General features: G+C 42.3%; 1 protein-coding gene across 5 annotated transcripts in view; it reads right to left on the reverse strand.

Annotated features, from left to right (window-relative positions):
* The window catches only part of MICU1 (mitochondrial calcium uptake 1), a 110285-nt gene that overhangs the window by 24116 nt on the left and 63532 nt on the right, over positions 1 to 22637 (reverse strand). For 4 of the 5 annotated variants that reach the window (XM_062001166.1, XM_062001167.1, XM_062001164.1 and 1 more), the window contains 2 exons: positions 16446 to 16528; positions 11363 to 11560 (listed from right to left, as the gene is read on the reverse strand). In XM_062001166.1, the coding sequence (XP_061857150.1) occupies positions 11363 to 11560; positions 16446 to 16528 (281 nt within the window). Of the gene's footprint in view, positions 1 to 11362; positions 11561 to 16445; positions 16529 to 16865; positions 16981 to 22637 lie in introns of those variants that run through there. The other variant, XM_062001169.1, reaches the window with a different exon arrangement.

A 22637-nucleotide genomic window follows, 5' to 3' on the forward strand; every position in this document is an offset into this window, starting at 1 on the left:
CTGTGAAAAACAAAAATATCTCCATGGAACTGATGACCACAATTTTATTAAGAAATACAGCTCTTTTACTGCCTATTAGAGTTTACTCTGTTTCTGTTTGACCTTGGCGCTCAATTTGCCAACAAAAATAAGTCTGCAGCAGTTTAATTCAGCCTAGCAGGGAAAAAGGAGTGCCTGCATCCCACTCCCATGTCCTTAATGCAAAGTCAGGAGCTGAAGCACAGACAGCAACATGTGGAGGTAGAGGACAGCTCTGCCTTTGGAGCTTGAAAGGGGCAACAGAGCAAGAGGACTAAAGTGTTTGTTTACATAGCAGAAGAACTAGGCAGAAGTCAGATACCTGCTACAAGAATTGCTCATCAGAAACTTGTCAACCAGCGATTTTAGCATGCTCTTGCTGCACAGGACTCGATTAGTACTTCTTTTGGGTCATACTTAAGAAGCTGGCTGACATTCTCATGCAAGGAAGCACAGCAAGCCCATTGGGTAATAAACATTTTGTTTCTTTCTGTAATTAATAAAACGCATTACCTGTGCTCTCATAGTCACTGTACTTGAGGGTCCACAGGAAGATGGAAACCACGGAGCCCTAAACATCTGCTTTGATTTCTGTCAGCTAATCAGGACACTGCAAATACCTCAGCAATGACCCCACAGTAACAAAACAAAGCTACAAGAGCTTCTGAGATGGTGCCTGGTTTTCCCACCTCGCTAACAGCACAAAACCCAGCACCAGCATGAAATCCCATTTGAGCTTGTGTGCTGAGCTTGGCAAGCATGAGTAGTGCTGGTCTGAAACCTTCCTCTGTATAGAGCTTTGTGCCCAAATGTATCACTTGGCTAACACAGCTGCACTCCCAATGTGTTTACACAGACATCCTCAGCCTCTTGCCCATCACATTTTGGGACTACCTGGTTAATTATGTGCACACAAACAGAAGCATCTATGCTAACTAGCTTATCTCTTCTTCTTGATAGACTTGACAACACAAACCTTCACACACACTCTCATGGCAAGATAATTAAACAAAATACCACTCTTGGGATTCTATTTGTAAGGGTCCTACAAAGGGCTCTGCTGCCTGCAGGAGCACAAGGCTCAGTGTGCTGCACTGCAGGAGCTCGGGAGTGGATTTACACACGCACTTCATAAACCAAATGAGTCTGTTGTTACAGAGAAAAACCCTGTCCTGCTACTAACGATACAATAAATAGAAATTCCAATAACATCCTCAAATTACTTCCTCTGCAGAGCCACTGCATCAACCACATCTAATTCACCTAGTTCAAGCACAAGTAAAGCAGCAGCATATACCACAGTGGGTGTTTTCTCACCAGGCATTGCAATGTTTGCTTTAATCAGCCCATACAGCATCCATCCCAAAATGAAGAGATGTCAAAACTGGCTTCTGTGTGTTCAAGAGACTTCGCAGCAATGCTTACAAGTGGCTGCAGCATCTCAAGACACATACATCATCACGCCCATGCCAGCTTCACCAGCATGCTTCACTGTTCTGGTCTACTGGCCACAGGACATTCTCAGCTTTACGCCATGTACCTGCTTGGTGTCACTGTCCTTAACCTCAGCGTGTCTGTACCCGTCACAGCACTGCACTTACTTGTCACTGCTGGTGGAGAGGACACAAGTCACTGTGAAGACAATTTCAGAAGTGGCTGTCTGAGTGCTCATGCCTGATTCCAACCCACCAGGTACACTGAAGATGACCACACTGTGAGACATGGTCTTCCCAAGCCCACCTAGGTTGAGCACAGAGTGTATTCAAGCAGAGCCTGAGGGCTCGTGTGCCCATCACTCCCTGAAGCACACCAGCTGGCACGCTTGGGATGTCTCACCAAGCACCTCACAGCTGACATGCAGATGCTTGATGTGCTCTTTTCTCCTGAGCTCCCCTAAACCACACCAGAGCTGATACTCAAACTCTTCCTCCACCTGTCAGTGAAGCACTGGAAGGGTTTTATTTTGCTGGGATTGATGATTTCCCCACTTGCTTTTGCAGCCTGTACTGGGGAGGAATTAGTTAGGAATAGTGTTTATGGCATCCTCCAATAGAGGCAGGAAGCACAGCTTTCGGTACCTCACCCATGCTGGTGAACCACCCACTGGCACTCTCCCTTCTTAACGAAAAAATTCAACCTGTCTTGTACTTAAACTAAACTTTCCCTGGTGCACATTTAAGCCTTTCATTACCCGCTCTGCTGTTACTGATTGATGAAAATTACTTGCCTTAGTCTTTTTTATGGTGACTCCTCATGTTTACAGAGACAGTTATATCTCCCTTTTGTCTTTTCTTTAAGCTGCACATGCCATGGCCTCATAATTTATTCCTATTTTTCAGGGTTAGGGTTTTTTTCCATACTAACATCCCACTCTGAATTCTTACCAAGCCTTTGTCTGACACTGGACAAAAACTGAATGCTGTTTTTTTCCTAAATCCTGAGACAGTACCCTCAACCTGAAAGCTTCACCTGACCCTTTCCGTTCCCACAAGACAAAAGCAGGCTGGCAGAAGCATTGAATGCCATCAAAAACATGATGAGTTATTCACATCATTTCAACTACCTGCCTAGAAATCAACAGCTTTCATAAGTATATGCTGGGCTATGACTCCTTAACTACAGAGTTCCCCAACATGAAATTATTCGTGGTAGTTAGATGATCCCATTTTTAGCTGGAGATGTCACAAAATCCTGCCACCCTCAATACTTTAATGGTTATCCATCATGAAGTCATGAGTTCCAGCTGTATTTCTATTCCCTGAAACCTCTAACACATTAAACACAGAAGAGGGAGCACATAGCTCCACAGGAATAGGCCTGGTAACTCCTTTCTCCTTGGAATTAAATGCATCATGGCTTTGTCCATCCCTGACCCTAGTAAAAACTTTTTGAGGAAAAAGCCTCCAATGTCAAATTCCTCTTCTCTTCCAGATCTGTGTTTTAAAGGTTATTGGCCAACAACAAACCTTAAAGCTAAAGTGACACAGACCCAGAGTGTGTGTTCTCAGCATTGGATAGAGACAGGTATGACTTCAAAACATCCCATCTGCTGACCCTTTCATTCCCAATCTGCCTCTGTCAGCCAGGATTGACCAAGAGAAAGAATCCCAGGCTCAAGTTGGTATGTAAAAGCACAAAGGGACAACTGAGTGGCAGAAGATCACCACAGGAGATCTCCCCTCAATAAACAGATCTGCTCCTCCACTGCTATCTCCAGTGTCTCTTGGCTTCAGAGCACCCATTCTGCAGTTGCACCAGCAGTACATAAGCACATATTTGGTCTGTTATCTTAGCTGAGAAGCAGCTCCTAGGCAACACACCAGAACACAAACATAAAAGTCAAATTGCTCTGGGTTTTTCTTCTGTTTTCTAAAAAGTGGTGGCTTTTTAATTATAACTTCATCTTATTAATATTCCTCTCCCTGCTCTAATTCTGTGCTTCACCTATTTCCTCACACTACAGCCATGGTAGCCATTCTTCACCGCCTCCAAGACTTGGACTACCTGTCTCTCACTCCTCATGACCCAGCTACAGAGCTCGTGCTCCCCAGGGCAGGAGCTCTTAAGCTGTGCAGTACACACTATTGAGCCTGAGCCCTCTAATGCTGCATCCCCACCTTCCCTTCCCATTGAATCACTTGTCCTCTGGGATAAAGAGAAGACTCGTGAAGTGCACTTGGGGCTTTCTGTATTTAACTGAATTATTTCAAAGCATATCTCATAACACATCATACTGCAGCTTCACTGGTGCACCACAGGTGACTCAAACTGTTCCTTAATATATTTGCACATCAGAGATGTTGCAGTGACAAGACACTTGGGTAGGTACTGCAACCAGGTCAGGAAATCACTAACAATGAACCCTAGCAATTTTTGTACCTGCCAGTAATTACCTTACTGAAAAAAGGCAATTCCGCAAGTGCTGGTTTACCTTTTTGTATGTTAGGACCATGTGAAGGAAGAAAAAGCAAGCAAGGGACTGAAGGAGGAGATATACAGATACAGAACTGACAAAACTATGTAGGTATACAAAATACATTACAGGATGAAGAAAAATGCTACATCCCTCAGCATTGCTCCCACAGAGGCCAGGCCAGAAGTGATGCTGATGGTGTGCACATCATCAGGTAGCCATGAAAGAAACTGCCATAAGATGCCTTAACACTGAAATGTTTCACATAAGTTTGACAGCAAATTGACCTCCAAAAAAATCTGAGTTTTGGGCTCTTCCTTACAAAGCTTTGCCAATCTGATACAGCCAGACTTCATTTTTCAGGCCAGCCAAAACAATTTAAGTTACTCTTTTCTTTCACCTAAATCACTGCAGTAGATAAAGATACAAAATTGTTACTGTAAACTTTGTTGTCTACATTAACAAGTCACTGAAAAGCTATATTGGTCTGCAAGTGTGTGTTTTGTATGAAAAAAAGGAAAAAAAATCTTGAGTATGCTGGTAACAACACAGTAGTTTTTACTACTTGGTACAGGATTAGTCAGATACCAACTACCCTGGCACTGGGACTCAGAACAGAAAGGCACTTACAGACTCAAGTTATTACCTTAAAACCAGATTGCAATGCATTAGAAATGCCTTCTGAAACCAGAATATCAAGACAGGGTTGAGATCTGAAAAAGCCTAGGACTTTCTAATGAGATACGTGCAGATGAAAGAACACTCATCACATCTTCTTCACAAAACCCAAATCAAGCAGCAATCATATTGGCACTAGTCACGAAAACAGGAGTTTCCAAGGTAAAGAAGTTACTCTCATAAGTTACTCTCACACCACAGAACACACACATAAATGATTTTCTGGATGGCAGCAATGACATGTGGTACCTTTGCCATATTCTCACAGAATCCAATTTTACTACTCTCTGCTCCAGTGCTTAGAAGACCTTTTGCTTGGGAAGGACTGCTATTGGGCTGTCCTTGATCCCTGGCTAAACAACCATCTGCAAAGCTCCTTATGTTTAAGGATAACGATACACATCTGCACAAGGATCTGACTCTTTGACCTATGTGGTAAGCTCCTCCATGAGAAGTTGCATCCCACCAGCTTGAAGCCTAGATCCCAGACCACACCAGACTGAGACTTAGAGTTGCTCGAGGCTGTGCAGCACAACCTCACTTCTCCAAACGTGGCATCTCCTGCCAGGAAGGCAGCCCCACAGCTAAAAGGCACAGGATTAGTACCTGCTTCCCCAATTCAGCTGAGAATGAATGCCCTCTGTGACTATCAGGAAAACAATGAGCTAAAGAAACTTCACTGCTAAGAAAAGGAAAAGAATTTTTTTTACTAAGGTCTTCCACCTTCAGCACAGATCCCACTGCTGGCAGAAAGGGGCCTGGGGAAATAAAAGATGACTAAATATAGCGATGAAATCACTGCTATTAGTAGCTTTTGGGTTCCTTTTCAGGGGTGACACTGATGTGGAGAACAAAGGGCTAACAAATCTTTTCTACAGGCACTTAAAGAATCATAGAAAAATTTAGGCTGGAAAAAACCCATGTGCTGTATAGGGCTCCCTTAGAGTCCACCAAGGACGTGAAAATATCTAGGACAGACATTGCAAAGTGGAAATAGCATAAACAATGATGTCAAGTCCTATTCATCTTCCTACCTCAGAGTACTTCTACTCAAAAACAGCCCTGTTGGAACCCAACACAGTCTGTCCTAACAGAACACATTATGGCTGCAGAGCCTGTCCAGACAAACTTGTCACTGTCTGTCACACTAAGAGACAAGAAGGAAAGCCTGTCCATAGGTGGCAATGCAAGGCAGCATGAATGCAGTAAGAAAACGGCAAGCACTTTATGGGAGCCTGCCTCATTCAGTGGGTCAGTTTCTGTGGCTCAGCTCAGCAGGGCCACCCTGCAATGTAACAAGGAAGCTACAGCTTCCTCAAAGTAGTCAAACCACAAGAAGCCATAACAAGCCATTAAAAGCTTCTCTCCCTCTGGTTGTGGTTACTTCTCTCATCCTTCCCTTCCTACAGTTGAGCTGATTGCTGAGTTTCTATAAAATGATGGAAAATGTGCCTTCATCAAAAAAAATAAGTAGAAGGGAAGAAGAAAACACTGGGTCTCAGTTACTTAAACATGCTGTCAGTATTTCAGTCAAAGAACACTGAAATGTTCAGGGCTTTTTCTGATCTAATTCCTCTGAGAAAGTTTCTGCTTAATCTTAACAAGAAGATATGCATGAATATTTTTCTAGGAAAAAAATGAACTGTAGTGGTTTTGCCTGGGCCAGGGTTTTGGTAGCGGCGAGAGCTACAGGGGTGGCTTCTTTAAACAAAGATCTACCAGAAGCTTCCCCTGTAGCTGATAGGGTTAGGGCCAGCCAATTCTAAAATGGACCCACAGCTGACCCAGGCCTGGCCAATTAATGACTGAGGTAACACCTCTGTGAATAACGTATTTGAGAAGCAGCAGCATGTTTAACTGGTCAGAAAATATTGTTCCACCTTCACAGTCAGCAGAAGAAACCAGCTCTCAAGTGTATTAACTGCAGATATGCCTGGATCCTGAGGCAAAGGGAAAACAGCTTTAAAAGTGTTCTTAAAGTTCTTTTGGAAGAGAGAAAGCAAGCATCTCCCTCTGAGAACAGAGGGACCGTGTCACTTGGAGGCTGTCCTAACCCCAGGAGATACTCTTCAGACCTGCTCATGGTGCATTTTCCCAAAACCTTTCCTGGAGTTCTGACAGCAAACACAAAAACTAGTTTTCAAATTAACATCCCAGCTTCAGACTGTGTGCTCATTTTGCTAAGCCAGGAAACAATGAGGAGGGGAGGATAGAAGTATTCAGCTGAGCCCCTGGCATATCTGCCACTAGCTCTTTTCTGCCTTATCTTGCCCATTGGTAAAACTAGCCACACACCAAGAAAAGGACCGAGAGCTGATGTGCATGAGCACCTGAGCATGAGGCTGATGAAGGACCACTGGGTTCACAGGCTCGTTATCCAAATGGGCACATAAAACAAGGGAAGTTGTTAAAAAGTACAGAATCTCAAGGGCTGTAGATTGAGAATCATTCTTGATCTACTAATCAGACCCCTCTAATACACCCCAGGATGATATTGGCCTTCTCGGCCATGAGGGCACATTGCTGGGTCACGGTCATCCTGCTGTCCACCAGCAACCCCAGGTCCCTTTTCCCTATCACAGAATGGTAGGGGTTGGAAGGGACCTTTAGAGATCATCTAGTCCATCCCCCCTGCAGAAGCAGGGTCACCTAGATCAGGTTGCATAGGAGCGAGTCGAAGCAGGTCTTGAAGACCTCCAAGGAAGGAGACTCCATATCCTCCCTGGGCAGCCTGTGCCAGGGCTCCCTCACCCTCAAATAATTTTTTCTTATGTTTCAATGGAACTTCTTGTGTTCCAACTTCATCCCATTGCCCCTTGTCCTGTTCCTAGATACCATAAAAACAAGAGATGTCTCAAGCTCCTGACACCCACCATTCAGATACTTATAAATAATATATACTAAATAGTAAAATGCTATAAACTACATAATGCTACCTACTATATGCTAAATACTATACTTCTCTCTAAGAGTTAATTCCCCAGCCTGTACTGGTACATGAGGTTATTCTTTCCCAGATGCAAGACTCTACACTTGCCCTTGTTGAATTTCATTAGATTTCTCCCCTCCCAACTCTCCAACCTGTCCAGGTCTTGTTGAATGGCAGCACAGCCTTCATCAGGTGTGTCAGCCACTACTCCCAGTTTAGTATCATGAGCAAATTTGCTCACAGTGCCCTCTGTTCCCTCATCAAGGTCATTAATGAATAGATTGAACAGTACTGGTCCCAGCACCAATCCCTGAGGGATTCCACTAGATACAGACCTCCAACTAGACCCTACCCCATTGATCACAACTCTCTGCCTTCTTTCCTTCAACCACTTAGCAACACACTTCACCACCTGATCATCCAGCCTGCACCTTCTCAGTTTTTTTGTGAGGAATCTGTGGGAGACAGTGTCAAATGCTTTACTGAAATTGAGATAAACCACATCCACTGCACTACCACCATCTATCCACCTGGTTACGTCTTCATAAAAGGCTGTCAGGTTGGTCAAACAGGACTTCCCCTTGGTAAAGCCATGCTGACTGCTCCTAATGACCCTCTCATCCTTTAAATGCCTGGACACGGGATAAGTCATTCCATCACCTTTCCAGGGATGGAGGTGAGGCTGACCTGTCTGTAGTTATCCAGCTCCTTCTTGAAGACTGGAGTTACATTTGCTTGCCTCCAGTCCTCAGGCTCCTCTCCTATTCTCCACGACTTACTGAAGATGATGGAAAGTGTCCATGGATTTATGTACATCCAGATTGCTCAGCTGATCCTTAACCCATTCCTCATCAACCAAACAAAACTCCTCCTCTGACCTGACTTTCTCTGGAGTCTGGGGCTCCTGAGAACAGTCTCCAGCAGTATAGACGGAGGCAAAGAAAGTATTCAGTAACTCTGCCTTCTCTGTATACTCTGTCACCGGGGCACTCATCTCATTCAGCAGTGGGCACACTACAGGAGTTACCTGATGCTCTCTAGTACAATATTTCCTAGCACCACTCCTCACATTCTTCTGGTTTACATGGGTCAAGATAAATACTTGAAGAATGCCTCTTCTCTAATTATTACATTTAAGTGACTAAGTTCATAATAGCATTCCCTGGAAAAGGAGCAATGCAAATCCCCCCAGACACTAGTGTGAAAAGTCATTTAACTGTGAACAAACACACCAAATGTGAAGCAAGGAGATGAAGCAGGAGATCATGTCAAAAGAGAGAAAAGCAGAAAGTGAGAGATGCCACGTTATGTAATGCTAAGGACAAAAATAGGCCTGTGCTGCCTAAACTGATGAGAACTATGAGCATAAAAATCAAGTACTTAAGTACCATCAACTCAGGAAAAACCTAAGTTTGGCAGAACAGAACTGTTAGCACTGCATAGGTCATTTTTTCAGTTAAAATGAGTATCAATAATGCAAAGCACAGCATGGTGCTGTGCTCAAGGGTGCTGTCAGCAATTCAGCAATGATGCTTTTATGACACTCATTAACTTACCAAGACATAAATATCTTTTACTGTCCCCAATTAGTAACTAACTTGTTAGAAAGGTAATGAGCATTCACCAGCAAGACATACAATGGACTGAAATCACTAAAAACTCAATTAATACTAAACTGTTGTAGGAGGAAAAGGAGAACAAATGCCATGAAAGTGAAAAAATCCCATTGCTTCTTAATGAGATGAAGTGGGGACCTGTGGAGGGAGCACAGGACTCAACCACAGGGTCTGAAACACTTCAGTGCCTTCTCATTGCCCACCCCTGGAGTGAATACAGCAGTGGGAAACCAGAGCAGGGCAGCAAATGAGGATAGAATAATCTCTATTTCTCTTCCCTTTGCATTCCAGCTTCAGATTATGTTTCTTAACCTTAAAAAGTATTTAATTAAAATCAATTTCTAGACACTTTGAGGATTCGACACTTTCCAGTTCATGAAGAACATAGTGTTCAAGCAGCCTACATTCCCTGCAAATGCAGAGCCACACCACTTGCTTTACTAACTAGTTAAATGAAAGTCAGTAAAGTGGACAATTACTTTCATAAAAAAAAAAAGCCTTGGATCATCCTCTTTCTTAGATTCATAAAACTCCAAATAAAAAACAGAAATGAGGGGTGTGGGCAGTAGGTGGAGAGAGGTTCTCCTCCCCCTCTACTCTGCCCTCGTGAGACCACGTCTGGAACATTGTGTCCAGTTCTGGGCCCCTCAGTTCAAGAAGGACGGGGAGCTGCTGGAAAGAGTTCAGTGCACTGTCACAAAGATGATGAAAGGAGTGGAGCATCTCCCTTATGATGGAAGGCAGAGGGAGCTGGGGCTCTTTAGCTTGGAGAAGAGGAGACTAAGGGGTGACCTCATTAATGTTTACAAACATGCAAAGAGTAGGTGTCAGGAGGATGGAGCCAGGCTGTTCTCAACGATGTCCAATGATAGGACAAGGGGCAATGGGTACAAGCTGAAATATAAGAGGTCCCAAAGAAACATAAGGAATAACTTCTCTGTGAGGGTGTCGGAGCACTGGAACAGGCTGCCCAGATGGGTTGTGGAGTCTCCTCTTCTGTAGACATTCAAAACCCACCTGGACGAGTTCCTGAGCAACCTACTCTAGGTGGTCCTGGTCTGGCAGGGGGTTGGACTAGATGATCTTTAGAGCTCCCTTCCAACCTTTAAGATTCTGCGATTCTGTGAAGTTTGCAAGGACTGACTTAACAGAAACTTCATAAAATACTGTTCATTAACTGGATCACACAGCCTGAGCATGCACTCATACACCAGATTGCTGCAGTAGTGAACTCCAAATACTGTTACCTTAACAGGTTATGGTTGTGGGAGGATCTTCTTGTGCATAAATCCTCATTTCTGATGCAAATAAAAGCCTGGCTTTGCTTGAGTCAGGTCAAACCTTTGAGCCTGCTGCTGAGATGGGCTCAAGTTTCTGAGTCAAGTTTCTGAGTCAGCTTCACCTGAGAGCTGAGACACAGACCAAGGAGTCCCTTGTTGCTGTTCTTGTACACATTTTAGTTGAAAGAACCAAATTTTGAAGCTTGATGCTTAAATTCTGGCTATGTGACTAGCAGGAGGGTTATTGGGAGCTGCTGTTATCTCCTGGTAATGCAAAGAAAGAAGATCTGCAATTCAATTGAAGGGTGAGAGTCTCAGCACATATGGACATTTCTTATAATTCATGTCAACCCAGGAGCAAATCATGGGGGTCACATAACAGAGACCTCCTATTCAGCAGGACTCACACAAGGCTTGAACACAGCCAAAATATTCAGAATAGTGAAGCAAACAAGAGGGCAGAAACAAAAGCAGCAATGAAGAGTTTTGGGATGGTTACGAAGCCTGATCCTTCTGGGCACAGCCTGCTCACTAGGAACAAGACAAATCTTCCTTGGGAAAGCTGCAACAGAATGCTCAACCTTTTTTATCTTTTTCTGAAGCGTCTCATAATCATTTCCATCGGCAATGCCAAGGCGCTGGCAAGGCAGGCACCATGTGGAAGGACACGTGCCCAGGATGTGCTGGCTGCTGCTGCAACTCTGCCAGAAGCAGCTACCAACTGAAGCTGGAGATGTTCCTGGGGAATGCCAAAGGCACCAAAATACTCCTCCGAAATCAAACAACAGGTTTGATAAGTAAGTACTAAGAGCTGCAGTTGTAGTAACTCCCCTTGGACCTTTCCCACACTCCTGCTGAGAAACCACAACATGCAAGCACAGACCGTGCTGCACCTACTGCCTTCCCCCAGAGATAAAAATAACCAAACCTCCAGCTTCAGAATGTCATGCTGCAGTTTGCGCTGGAAGTCCAGGAAGTGGGAGATGGTCAGCTTCCCCTTCAGATCCGCCCCAAAGAAGTATGTTGTCAGAGCAGAGTTGAAGCCAGTTTTCAGGGTGTTCCCCGTTGTAGATCGGTCTCTGTGGCGCATGCCCATGCTGGTTTGGGAGCGAATGATGCTCTGGACCTAAAAATAAAAGGAAGGATTTCAGCATCAGAAACAACACAGGGACTTACGCTAGTCAAGTATCTACAAAGTAGTCCAAGATCAGCTGTGTCACCCTCCTTGATTTTTTTTTTTTCCCCAGAAATAATTCTTAAAAGACCTGACAATTCATAAACTTGGTTAAACTTGGGCTTTGGGCTTTTTTCAGTCTTCTTTAAAGAAAAAAGACTATGAGATGCTTAAAATGAGTTTTAATGAACAATGTCCCTGGTTTATAGATAAGCACTCTAGCGCTGATCCTCCACCTGGTCAGCAGAGAGCAGCTTGTCCCCAGCAAAGGTGCAGAAAGTGGGAAAGCTGAGGTAAGCTCAGGGAAGAAAAAAGCCTGCACACATTTTGGAGCTTCCGCTCCTACTTAATCACCCCTCCTTGTTAGCCTCGTTAGTTCACATCATGTTTCCTTTCCAATTGTGCACAAACCCAGTTTTTTTCCACCCAAGAGCACTCTCTCCTTGCTGCTTGCTGCTCTCTGTCGTAGCTGGAAGCTTTTTTGATCCCAGGTTGTGTGACAAACTGAGCTGTAGGTGGGGGATGATCCACCAAAAGCAAAGGGCTCTCCAAAAGTCCCACAGGCTACAAAACACAATCCCAGAGGCGATGACAACAAAGTAATAAGGAACGTAGAAGTATCCGAGTTACTAGCAGACTGAGATATTTGTGAAACCACACTTTATAATAGCAATATCTCAATGTTTTTAACAAGCCACATAGGCAAACAGCATCCTCCTCACCTGAGCTCTCAGTAGTGCCCTGTACCTTCTTGTAGGCAAGTAGTGGATGCTATGGCACAGGGCAAACATGTGCAGGACAACTTCTCTATCCTCTATGCTATGGCAAAACATTGAACCTGAAGGATGTGACAGCCTGAAAAATCCAAGAGTTTGTTATTTTAAGGTTCCTATGCTAACATAAAGGGGGCAGCCAAGCCAAATGCACACTCGCCTCTTTTTTCCATCCTCAAGTATGCCACTACTCCTCAGCACTTGCCCATCTCAATGACTGCTGCAGTGATATGAGAAGCCAGGGTTATTCTCTGCATAATAGCCAATCTCTTCCAACAAGGCAGAGGATTCATATCAAAGATGACAAGTGTGAGAAAGGAGGGGAATAAAAGCCACTTGAGGTGCTGCCTAGTGCTCAGCCTCAACAGCACAGGCTGCCTGAAGCCACAGCAAACATTGCTGCTGTGTCTTCAGCCTTCTCCTCTTGCTGACAAAAGCTGGACAAGAAGAAGGAAAACAGCTGCCAAGAGCTTCAGAGGTCAAAAGGATGCCAGAACCTTGTTATTTTCTTATTGTCATTTCCTAACAAGAGAGTGAGGGCTGAGACAACCCCAAAGGGGATGCTCCAGAGGAGTACACTGCATGTCACTGCTGGGCTCACCCTGCTTGAAATGCTGCCACTGATCCACAGACTACTGGCTATTGTTCCACTACAAGGAAAATCAGATAAGACTCAGAAGGAAAATAAAAATACATAAAAAAGGTTTTGGGGCTTTTTTTTCCCCCCTATAATATATGCACTGTGATGTGAGGAAGGAATTTTGCACTGTAAATAGCAGCTCCTTACTTTGCTTTGTGCTTTGCTTCAACTGCGAGTTCTACATGCACATTTTGGAGACAAATATTTATAAACTGTCTGAAGCAATGCAGTTTATGACCAGCTTGGAAAATTGCCCCTATTTCTGCAGAAGCAAGTGTTTACCACACTGTAGACTGTTCGATAGAGCATCTTTTCCTGAGTGTTATTTATATGGCATCCTACGCCCCTCTTTTTCTCTCCCCATCTATAACAAACATTGGATAATTTGAAAACCCATCTGTGGGCACTGCAGCCAAAATTATTCATCTGGTCCATGTTTTGGGTACTCCTTCTAATACTCAGACAGGCAGACAGCCACAGTAAGAAGTTGCCCTCCAGTCTGATCACTGCTGTCCTCCCCCATGGCTCATCGATTGTACAAGGATGTAAAGTACAGAGATGCTTCATTGTCTTTTGTACGTATTTCAGCCTAAAGTCTCTGTGATTCATTTCATCTTTTGAAGCAGGCAAGTAAGAAAAGAAGGGGGAAAAAAAATCAATTAAAGTGGTTAGAAGAGAAATAAAAACGTACCACTGCCTGTGAGTTTAATACTTCTCATTCAACTTTTTATTTTAAAATGGAAGAGCGCACTAACAGTTGACATACTGAAGGATGAAAAGTTGAAGATGACACTGATGCAGGCATCAAACTATTAGTGCTATGCACTACATGTATGTGTCAACTAGAAGAAAAATCTGAGGCTCTTCAGTGAGGTCTAAAGACATTCAGAATTTTCCTAGTAGATAGCTAAAGTCTTCAACTTACTTGCATATTAGATAAAGTTACTGCAAGTAGTTTTCTTTCTTGATGAATAATTGTAATGTTTTTCTCAGATAACAATGAGATGAGAGACCTCCTGTTTCCAAAGACAACATGTGAAAACGGAGTAAGAAATGCGTTCTCACACACTCACAGCCATTGGGGATGGTATGATACTTTTGGGTGACCTTTTTTTCTTTCCTTTCTTTTTGTTCCTGTTTTCCTGAAAATGGTGTTGGCTGTTTTCAACGGATGCCACCTCTACTGGTATAATCCCCTGGAAGGCCCGGTTCCAGCTGCCCCTGACAGATGTTTGTGGGATGGATCTGCAAACTCTGCCATTCTCATTGCTCTTACTGAGGCATTTCCATAAGGAGTGAAAACCAGTATTCATTATATAAATTATTCTGCACATTGTATTATAGATGTGTATAATGCTGTGTATGTGCCTCTTGCTGAAGCTATGACTTCGCTTTAATCCTGTTTGGAAAATTCAGCAAATAGGTTATAGCGATACCTGTGAAAACATCGTCAGCTTCTCGCTTGCCTGAACAGCTCTCCTTCACCCTCAGACTTGAAAGCTCTGGAAGATGAGTCTTCAGCAAAATATTCTAATGCTAATCAGGAATTTTATTCCTTCATATGAAAGCAGTAATGCATGTAACAAGCTTAACAAAAACCTCTTCCCCTTTTGAAGGGTTTTCATATGACTTAATAGACATGTAACTTCCCTTTGCCTACCAGATCACCCAAGATAATTTAATTCAATTTTGTACCATCATCTCAGCAGTGCTTCTGAAACATTTATCCTCAAGAAACATTATTTCTTACTTGACATGTCTAACTACAAAGCCAAAGGTGACACCTGCATTTGTACCCTGGTGTCACCGCATTTCTAGCTGGCGGTTAATTGTTTCTCACTTTCCCTAATTGCACTTGTCTCTATAACTGATATTGCTGTAGAACGTTAATAACTATTGTAAAAGTCTTCTTGAATTGTGAAATATTGTCAGATAGCTGCAGTGCTACACCTATGCACGATGCAAACAGAAGGAAGAACAGTATTTTCAACAGTGTTTATAAATCAGTAGTTTGTAGGGAGGCAGTGCCAAACAGCACAGTAACCTGGACATAGCTCTATGTTCCCATATGCGCTTGAGGGAAAAGGAACGAACTCCTGGGTTTACATTACAAGCTGTCACATGAAGGGATATCATATTGGAGATAAACATACTCCATTCTCTTAATAGCCCATAGTTTGCCTCTGAAAACATACAGTTAACCAGATATATTACACTGTTCTGGAGCAAACTCACATAAATGACACCATACCCACAGGTAATAATTTAAGAAGGATGACAGCAAAAGATTAAAAGGGGTGGAATTAATTTAAGAGACCTGCTTTGCCACAAGTTCTACCCATTTATAGCAAGTGCCCTAAGCATGACCTCTTAGAGACTCTTCTGAAGCTAACTACTCATTCAATCAACTGGTGAGTAAGAAAGTCTAAGGAGACTATTTAGGGCTGCTTTGTTCTTGGATATCAGTACACAGTTTTCACCTTTTCCAAATGCAGATGCCCTCCAGCATACAAAAGCCCACAAAGACAGGGTCACAGAATTGCCAGGGACCACGCAAATATTTGTTAGATTAGTGGTGTATCTCTTCTACCTTGTTCTTAGACAACAAAGACGGTGGCTGCCCATCCAACCAGCCAGTCCCCTTTCCCCTTGTTTTTACTTTTCCTTTTATGAGTAGCACACATATGGAGCTTTGCTAACATACAGTGACTACAGGAAGTTTATGAGTTTCCAAAGCCTTAAGGCTGTTTTCTACATAAGCAAGAAAACCACACACTTCTGTCTAGGGAGGTCAGATCTTTCCTCCACTGCCATCTCCAGTCTTCAATCTATTCTCACTCCAACACAATCACAAACTACAGATTGTAAGAGGACCCTCACCAGTATCAGACAAGCTCATTAAAAAGCCTGCATCAAATTCCCTGTTCATGAAACCTTGTAAGAAGTAGGGAAAAGAAACTAATGAAAATATGCTCTCAATAAACACGTTTTTACATCACATGGAACTAAGTGGTTCAATTCTTCTTTGAAGCAGACTCACCTTGGTTATCCTCTGAAGACAAACAAAATTAAGGAATGCACTAAAAGCTGTGGAAAAAAGTATGATCAAAATCCTATGACATGAGTATAATGAAAAAATTCTTAATGTCCTTTGGAGGTGACATCCTGTAAAAATATCCCCTTGTAAAAGCCACAAGAAAACAGAGTTTATACTTACAGTTGTCCTGGTTAAATGAGAAATTATGTCTTGAAATTTCCAGTTAACAAACAAAAGCAGGCACTGAGGCAACACATCACAGCACAGAAGGAAAACATGTAAACCAGCCCTAACCACAAATATAAATCATGATAACATTGTAGAGGAGTGCTGCACTTAGGACTATGATGCCAGAGCATTAAGAAGTCAACCTGTCATTTAACTTGCCTGCTCAAACTCTTCCATGTCCACCTCGCCGTCACCATTCAGATCAAACATCTTAAAGGCAATCTCAAAATTCCTCTGAGGAGCTACATTAAAAAAAACCACAATAAAAAACACAGACCAGTTAATGAAGATACAAAAGTCCAATTAAAAAAAAAGGCATGAGTTCAGAATGACTTCATCCAAAAGCAATCTTCTGTAATTTGTGCAATTTTAAGAGGAAAACGCAGCTCTTGGAAACCTCCATCTGTCTTCATGGTGCTGCTTTTGCCAAAGGTCTAGAGGATGGGAGATATTTCTCGAAAAAAATGTAATTTATGTACAGATAGAAAAAGCACAAAATATCATCTGATATTTCTAATGACAAACAAGAGAAAATAACACAACAGCAGGAGGTCCAGCCTGCTCAATACAGTTTAATACCAATTTGGCCAGAGAATGTTCCTCTGGCACTGCAGAGCGCTCCGTGCTTCATGAAGCAGCCACTGGGTGAGGTGAAGACCTGGACTTTGGATAATTCTCTTCTGGACTCAGCTCATCTCACTGTAAAAATTCAAACAAATCCTTACCAACTCTGTCTGAGTCCAGTTTATAACATTGAGATAATACACGAGCTGGAGCTCATCAGCTGAGACAGTGCAGTACTTTATTTTTTCACTGCATTTAGTCTAGGTCGTCACAGTTTATTGAGCCAGACTCTGTAAAAGCATAGCTTCACAGTCACCCATCACAACAAAACCACACTCTTCCCTCTGCATCCCACCAAAGAATTTCAGTACCTTTCCAAGGCGGGCTCTGTAACCTATCACCATTTCAAGCTACACCACAGCGCCACATTTTTTTTCCAAATTAAGCTAATATATGAGAATTGATCTTGTTCTGCTGCTTTCAAATACATACCACCTACAGGAACGTTGGTGTTTTCTGGGATTTCTAGGGAATCCTCTGGGCTATTAGTAGTGCTTAGATTGTCACCTTAAATGTTCAATTAAAAATTAGTCCCTTTCTTTGTTCTGAAGACGGCTTCTCCCCACCCAGAGCTGGCAGTAGAACGTAGATCACTGGAGAGGCTCATCCCTCTTTAACCTCATCTGTTGCAGACAAATTTGAGTATTTCTTGTGGATGCTCAGAAAGTAATGAGTTTCTACAACAAGCATTCTATGTCAGGGCACCTCCCAGATGTGGGGAGAAGGGGGAGCACAAAGAAGAATAACTCAAAGAAATTAATATGGAATTAACTGAACTGGATTTTGTACATTAGTTACAGCCCCAATTTAAGACCAGGAGACTTTTACATCGTGTTTTACCCCTGCTATAATGAACTGTAGCACTTTATCACTGTAAGATTCAGCAAACATGTTAATGAGATCACTTTTTCCAATCACTTTGTGTCTTAAACAGATGGATAATAACATTAAACTCAATGGCAGGAACGGCCTGTCACTAGCTGCTTGATATATATGGCACGTACAGTCCTGCCATCATCATCTCTGAATTTCCAATTTCCTCCTGCCAATTATTCGGGCTTTAAATTCCAAACATCATGTGCCTAAGCCACGTCTCCTATATCCACAGCAATCTCCAGCAGCACGTGGGGGCTTCTCTTCCCTTCCATACACAGCCCTGCAGCAGAAGCCATGCCTCCACTCAGCTTCTCTGCCCTCCACACTGGCATAAGACCTTTGCTCGCCATCCCTCCCTCATATGGCATTAACTGAGCTGTAATCAAGGGGACCATCTATCCCCAACACCACCTGCATAATCTCTCCAATAATACAATCTAATTAAAGATATTTATACAAAAAGTCTCCTCTATATTGACCCATAATTTCCAGTGATTAATTCCCCATTTCCTTGAAGTGCAACAATATAAAACACTTTCCAGCTATGCTCTTAATGTTTAAATAACACATTCAATTTTATTCACTCTAATTGTAATTACTGCATGAAAGCCTGGACACAATTTCACATTAGCCCCCGAATCTCACGCTGCATGGATAAAGTTGTTTCTCTCCATAGGCAAATAGAATAATATATAAAACTCTAGTTACAAGATTCTAGAAAAAGAGCAATTTTACACATCTCCTCTTTCTTCCCCTATTTTCTCTCCCAGGGTACAATGATGTACATTCTGCAACTGAAAAAAAAATGGTTAGGCCTTGTTAAAAATTGGTGTTTGGTTTTTGGTGTTTGGGTTGTTTTTCCTTTTCTTTCAGAAAATCTGTAATACCATATCCCATTTGTGCAGACACGGAGCAAACAGAAAAAGCAAAATACTGAACTTAGCCTTTGCAAAGGCTGTTTCCTTCCTTTCCCTTCTCTAAACACATATTTTCAAGTTCAAAGAAGAGAATATCACTTGCAAAATTAAAATGAACAGTTCAGCATCAAAAATCTGCTGGGTCAGTACTTTCTAAGGACAGGGAAGAAGAGTGGCTTTACATTGGCAAATTTAATTACTTAATTCCTTTAGCTAATCAGTGACACTGCCTGTTTCTTCCTCTGATCTGCAGATCTAAAATAACTTGTAACAACACTTAAATCCAACAAATGTGAATCCCAGCCAGGGAAACCAGAGGGCACTGAAGAAAATTAGCTCATCCTGCTCTTGCTCAAGAGGAAATGTTCAGCAAGATGTATGTCTCTGATTTCCAGGCAGTCTGAATTTATTGGTCCCAAGCAAGATGATTTCTGCCTCTCCTAATGGGCATAATGTTTTTGACCGGGATTTATTGGAGAAGAGTCATCCCAATGGCAGCTGACCCACCTTTGCCTACTCTGCCCCACTACTTGTGGTTACATCAGCCTGTACAATCTCTATTTCTCTTCTTCCTCATGCTCTTACACCTTTAAGAAACTTGCAGACCATCAAAACAGCAGAGACCAGTTTGCCTAGCTGAACTTCTCCCCCTCCCATTTGTTCTGTCCCCAATTTTACCATTCTTGACTGCAGCTTCTCTAAATTTCTCCACCGCCTCCTTAATTAAGATGCCTCACAATAAATGCAGTATTCCTCCTGCAACGGTTATCACAACCATTTAAAGGACTATGTGTTTTTAATACAGTACAATGCTTGTCTTGACAAGGGAAAACCATTTCTGTACTTTCCTCAACTCTGCTTCCTTTCCAGTTCTCTCTGATTTTGTGAGCTATCTCCTTGCTATCCTTTTTGACATGATTAAGAATTAAGATTTTTCATTGTAACTAATTTTCTTTGGGAATGAACCAGGAAGTGGTTAGGGCAATGAGTTTATTTTCTAGCTTTATTCCTGGTCTTCAGGTGTTCAGGAGGATATGACAACTTCTTAATCATTCTTCCAAACAATTCACACAAATAAAACCAAGGTACTGGAGCCCACACCAACATCAAAAAACTATTTTACTGTGAGGGTGATGGAGCCCTGGCACAGGCTGCCCAGGGAGGGTGTGGAGTCTCCTTCCTTGGAGGTCTTTAAGACCTGCCTGGACATGTTCCTGTGCAACCTGATCTAGGTGACCCTGCTTCTGCAGGGGAGTTGGACTAGATGATCTCTAAAGGTCCCTTCCAACCCTACCATTCTATGATTCTATGATCAGCTCATGAGTTACCTCTTCTCTGTTTTGAGATATGTGTAACTATATCTAGAAAGATCAGGTTGAAATCATTCTGTAGATCCATAGCTCCATCAGCTCTATGCACTAAATTGCTTTTTCAACCAACCTGGCAGATAGTGCAAAGGGTAATGAACTTGTTTCTTGACACATTTGCTCAAATGGAGTATTGGGGAAAAAAAGGCAATAAGAAATCCAAAAGTCACATGCAGTAGTGTTATGAAGATGAGCAGCCTCCACCAGACCACCAAATGTCAAGCAGCAGCACTGACTTCATGGAAAAAAAACACTCTAATTCCTCAGAATCAAGCTGCAGGGAATCTCTGAGGAATTAGATGGGTTAAATAGGAAACCTTAAGTCAATTATGCCATTTTAAACTTTTTTCAATTTTCAATGGACCAATTTGTAGCACTCAATTGCTCTTTATTGCCATTTACTCTCACCAGAAGCAATGCATTCGGGAAGACAATAAATGCTCACTGAGGAGAATGGCCACCTTTTACTGGGTTTGTCCTCACTTGATCTTTTTCTCCCCAACTCAATACTCCACCCTTGAAGAGACACCTTCCAACAAGTCTTTCCCTCTGACTCCTACTGCAACTCATGCAGTACATTGTTACACACAAAAATTGTCTGTAGGGCAGCCACCTCAAGCAGAGGTCTCACTTTCTAGGAAAACTATGTAACCACATTTTTGCAGAACAAACATTTTCCCCTTCATTTGTAGTGGACAATTTGTCAAACTAGGGTTATTTTTTTAGTGATGTTAATCATTAGTAAAACTCATGGCTACTCCTTTGAAAACCCTGGAGTATCTCATATTTTGGTGGGAATACAAACACAAAGAAACTCAAGATTTCTATGTCCATTCCAAAGCCTGTAACTTCTCAGGCAACTCCAGTGTGGGAAGAAAGATCAAGAAGACAGCTGAGGAGCTATTTTGAGAAAAATTAGTCATTAGGAGTTAAATATCCTATAATTGCCTCTTTCCCATCTATCTAAAAATTAAGAAAAATATGTGCAAATGCCATACTACCCTGAAACTGAAAAAAATATATCTTCATAATCAATGCAAAATTAACACAGGCCTCCTAAAGCAGAGACAGCTTTTCATTTAGAGAGATGGCTGTTCAAGCCTTGCAGTCATAATAATATTTTTTCTTTTCTTAAGGCCACAACATTAAAAAACTTACCTTTTCCTTTTTCTCCAGTCAAAGATTAATCAAGATTTTTCTTTTTTTCCCCTGAAGTGACATGAATCAGTATGGTTATTATTCTAGCTGACTGCACAGCAGTATTTTAGCTGAGAAACGTTTCTGTACACGTTTGATTTGGAACATTTCTGTCTGAAGGGAAGAATCAGGGTCAGAGACAAGCTCACCCTTACAAGACCGCAGACATCAGCCCAGCACTGGTATCTAGCTCATCATGAGCTACTGCACTGGTAATAAGGAAGAGTCAGATGAGGCAGTTGCACATAATGGTGTATCTCCAAACATTGCAATTTTTTTTGAGAACAGAATTACAGCCTTACAGGGAAGCAACTCTCCACAGAATGCAGATGGCTGGGCCCCATTTGCAAAAGATAAGGGGAAAAACCCCCACACTAAAGTGTCCTGATGTTGTGGATATTTTCCTTTCAAATTGTTTCACTATTTTAGAAAATGAATCCAGGTCCCCACAACTTTTTGTTAATGTGTATCAACCCAGAAACATAAGTAACAGGCAGCTAAAACAATCTAGTCCACAGCATGGAGCCTGAGCCACAATGTCAAAGACAAAATATCTTTAAATGGCTTAGGGTTACTTCTTGTCACAAGGAAGAACCAGAATTATCTCTGAAATAATACAAATGCATCATTTTAAAACCTAAGTATACAAATGCCACTAAAATACTGACTCGAGCTTTAGAGTAGTCTAACACTCTGAAATAAAACAACTTTTCATTGGATTTTCAATTTCCAGTTAATATCTTAAATATAGTGGTGCTTTCACAAGTGGAAAACATGTCTTTCATAGCTGCTAGAAGTATGCCCTGTTTCTATTACTGGCATGTGTTTGGGGTAGATGCTATTTCCCAAAAGCACGAGTCAGTGTTGACTGGACCATCACGCTGGCTCACTGGTGCAGCTCTGTATGTGGGCAAAGGGTAAGGAAGTGGCTGTTAAGGAACCTGCCATTATGCCAAGTGAAAATATCTCCACAGCTAATAATAAGAAAACCCCTAAACAACCCGGAGCAAAAGAAATGAAATGTTAGTCCCTCACTCTAAATCCACGCTGTCCCTCACTCTAAACCCCAGAACGTGAATTCAAGCCTTACTTGAATACCAAGCTCCAAGGTTACTGAGCTGTATATGTTCACGTTGCCACCAGAGATGGCAAGAGGTGCTCAACAAAAGCAAAGAAGGGGTCAACTAGTACAGTTATCCCAGATAAACTATCTTCCTCTACAGAAACATGTGTATTAGACACATGCATCAGGAACAGCTACGGGATCTGGAACTTGAAGGGATGCTCTAATCCAGCCTTTGGGAAGTTGTGCTACGACAGGGTGCTACCTCCAGACAGAGAAATGGATGCCAAGCATGCAGCACACTCTT

Source organism: Colius striatus, chromosome 8 (genome assembly GCF_028858725.1).
Source record: "Colius striatus isolate bColStr4 chromosome 8, bColStr4.1.hap1, whole genome shotgun sequence".
Classification (NCBI taxonomy): domain Eukaryota; kingdom Metazoa; phylum Chordata; class Aves; order Coliiformes; family Coliidae; genus Colius; species Colius striatus.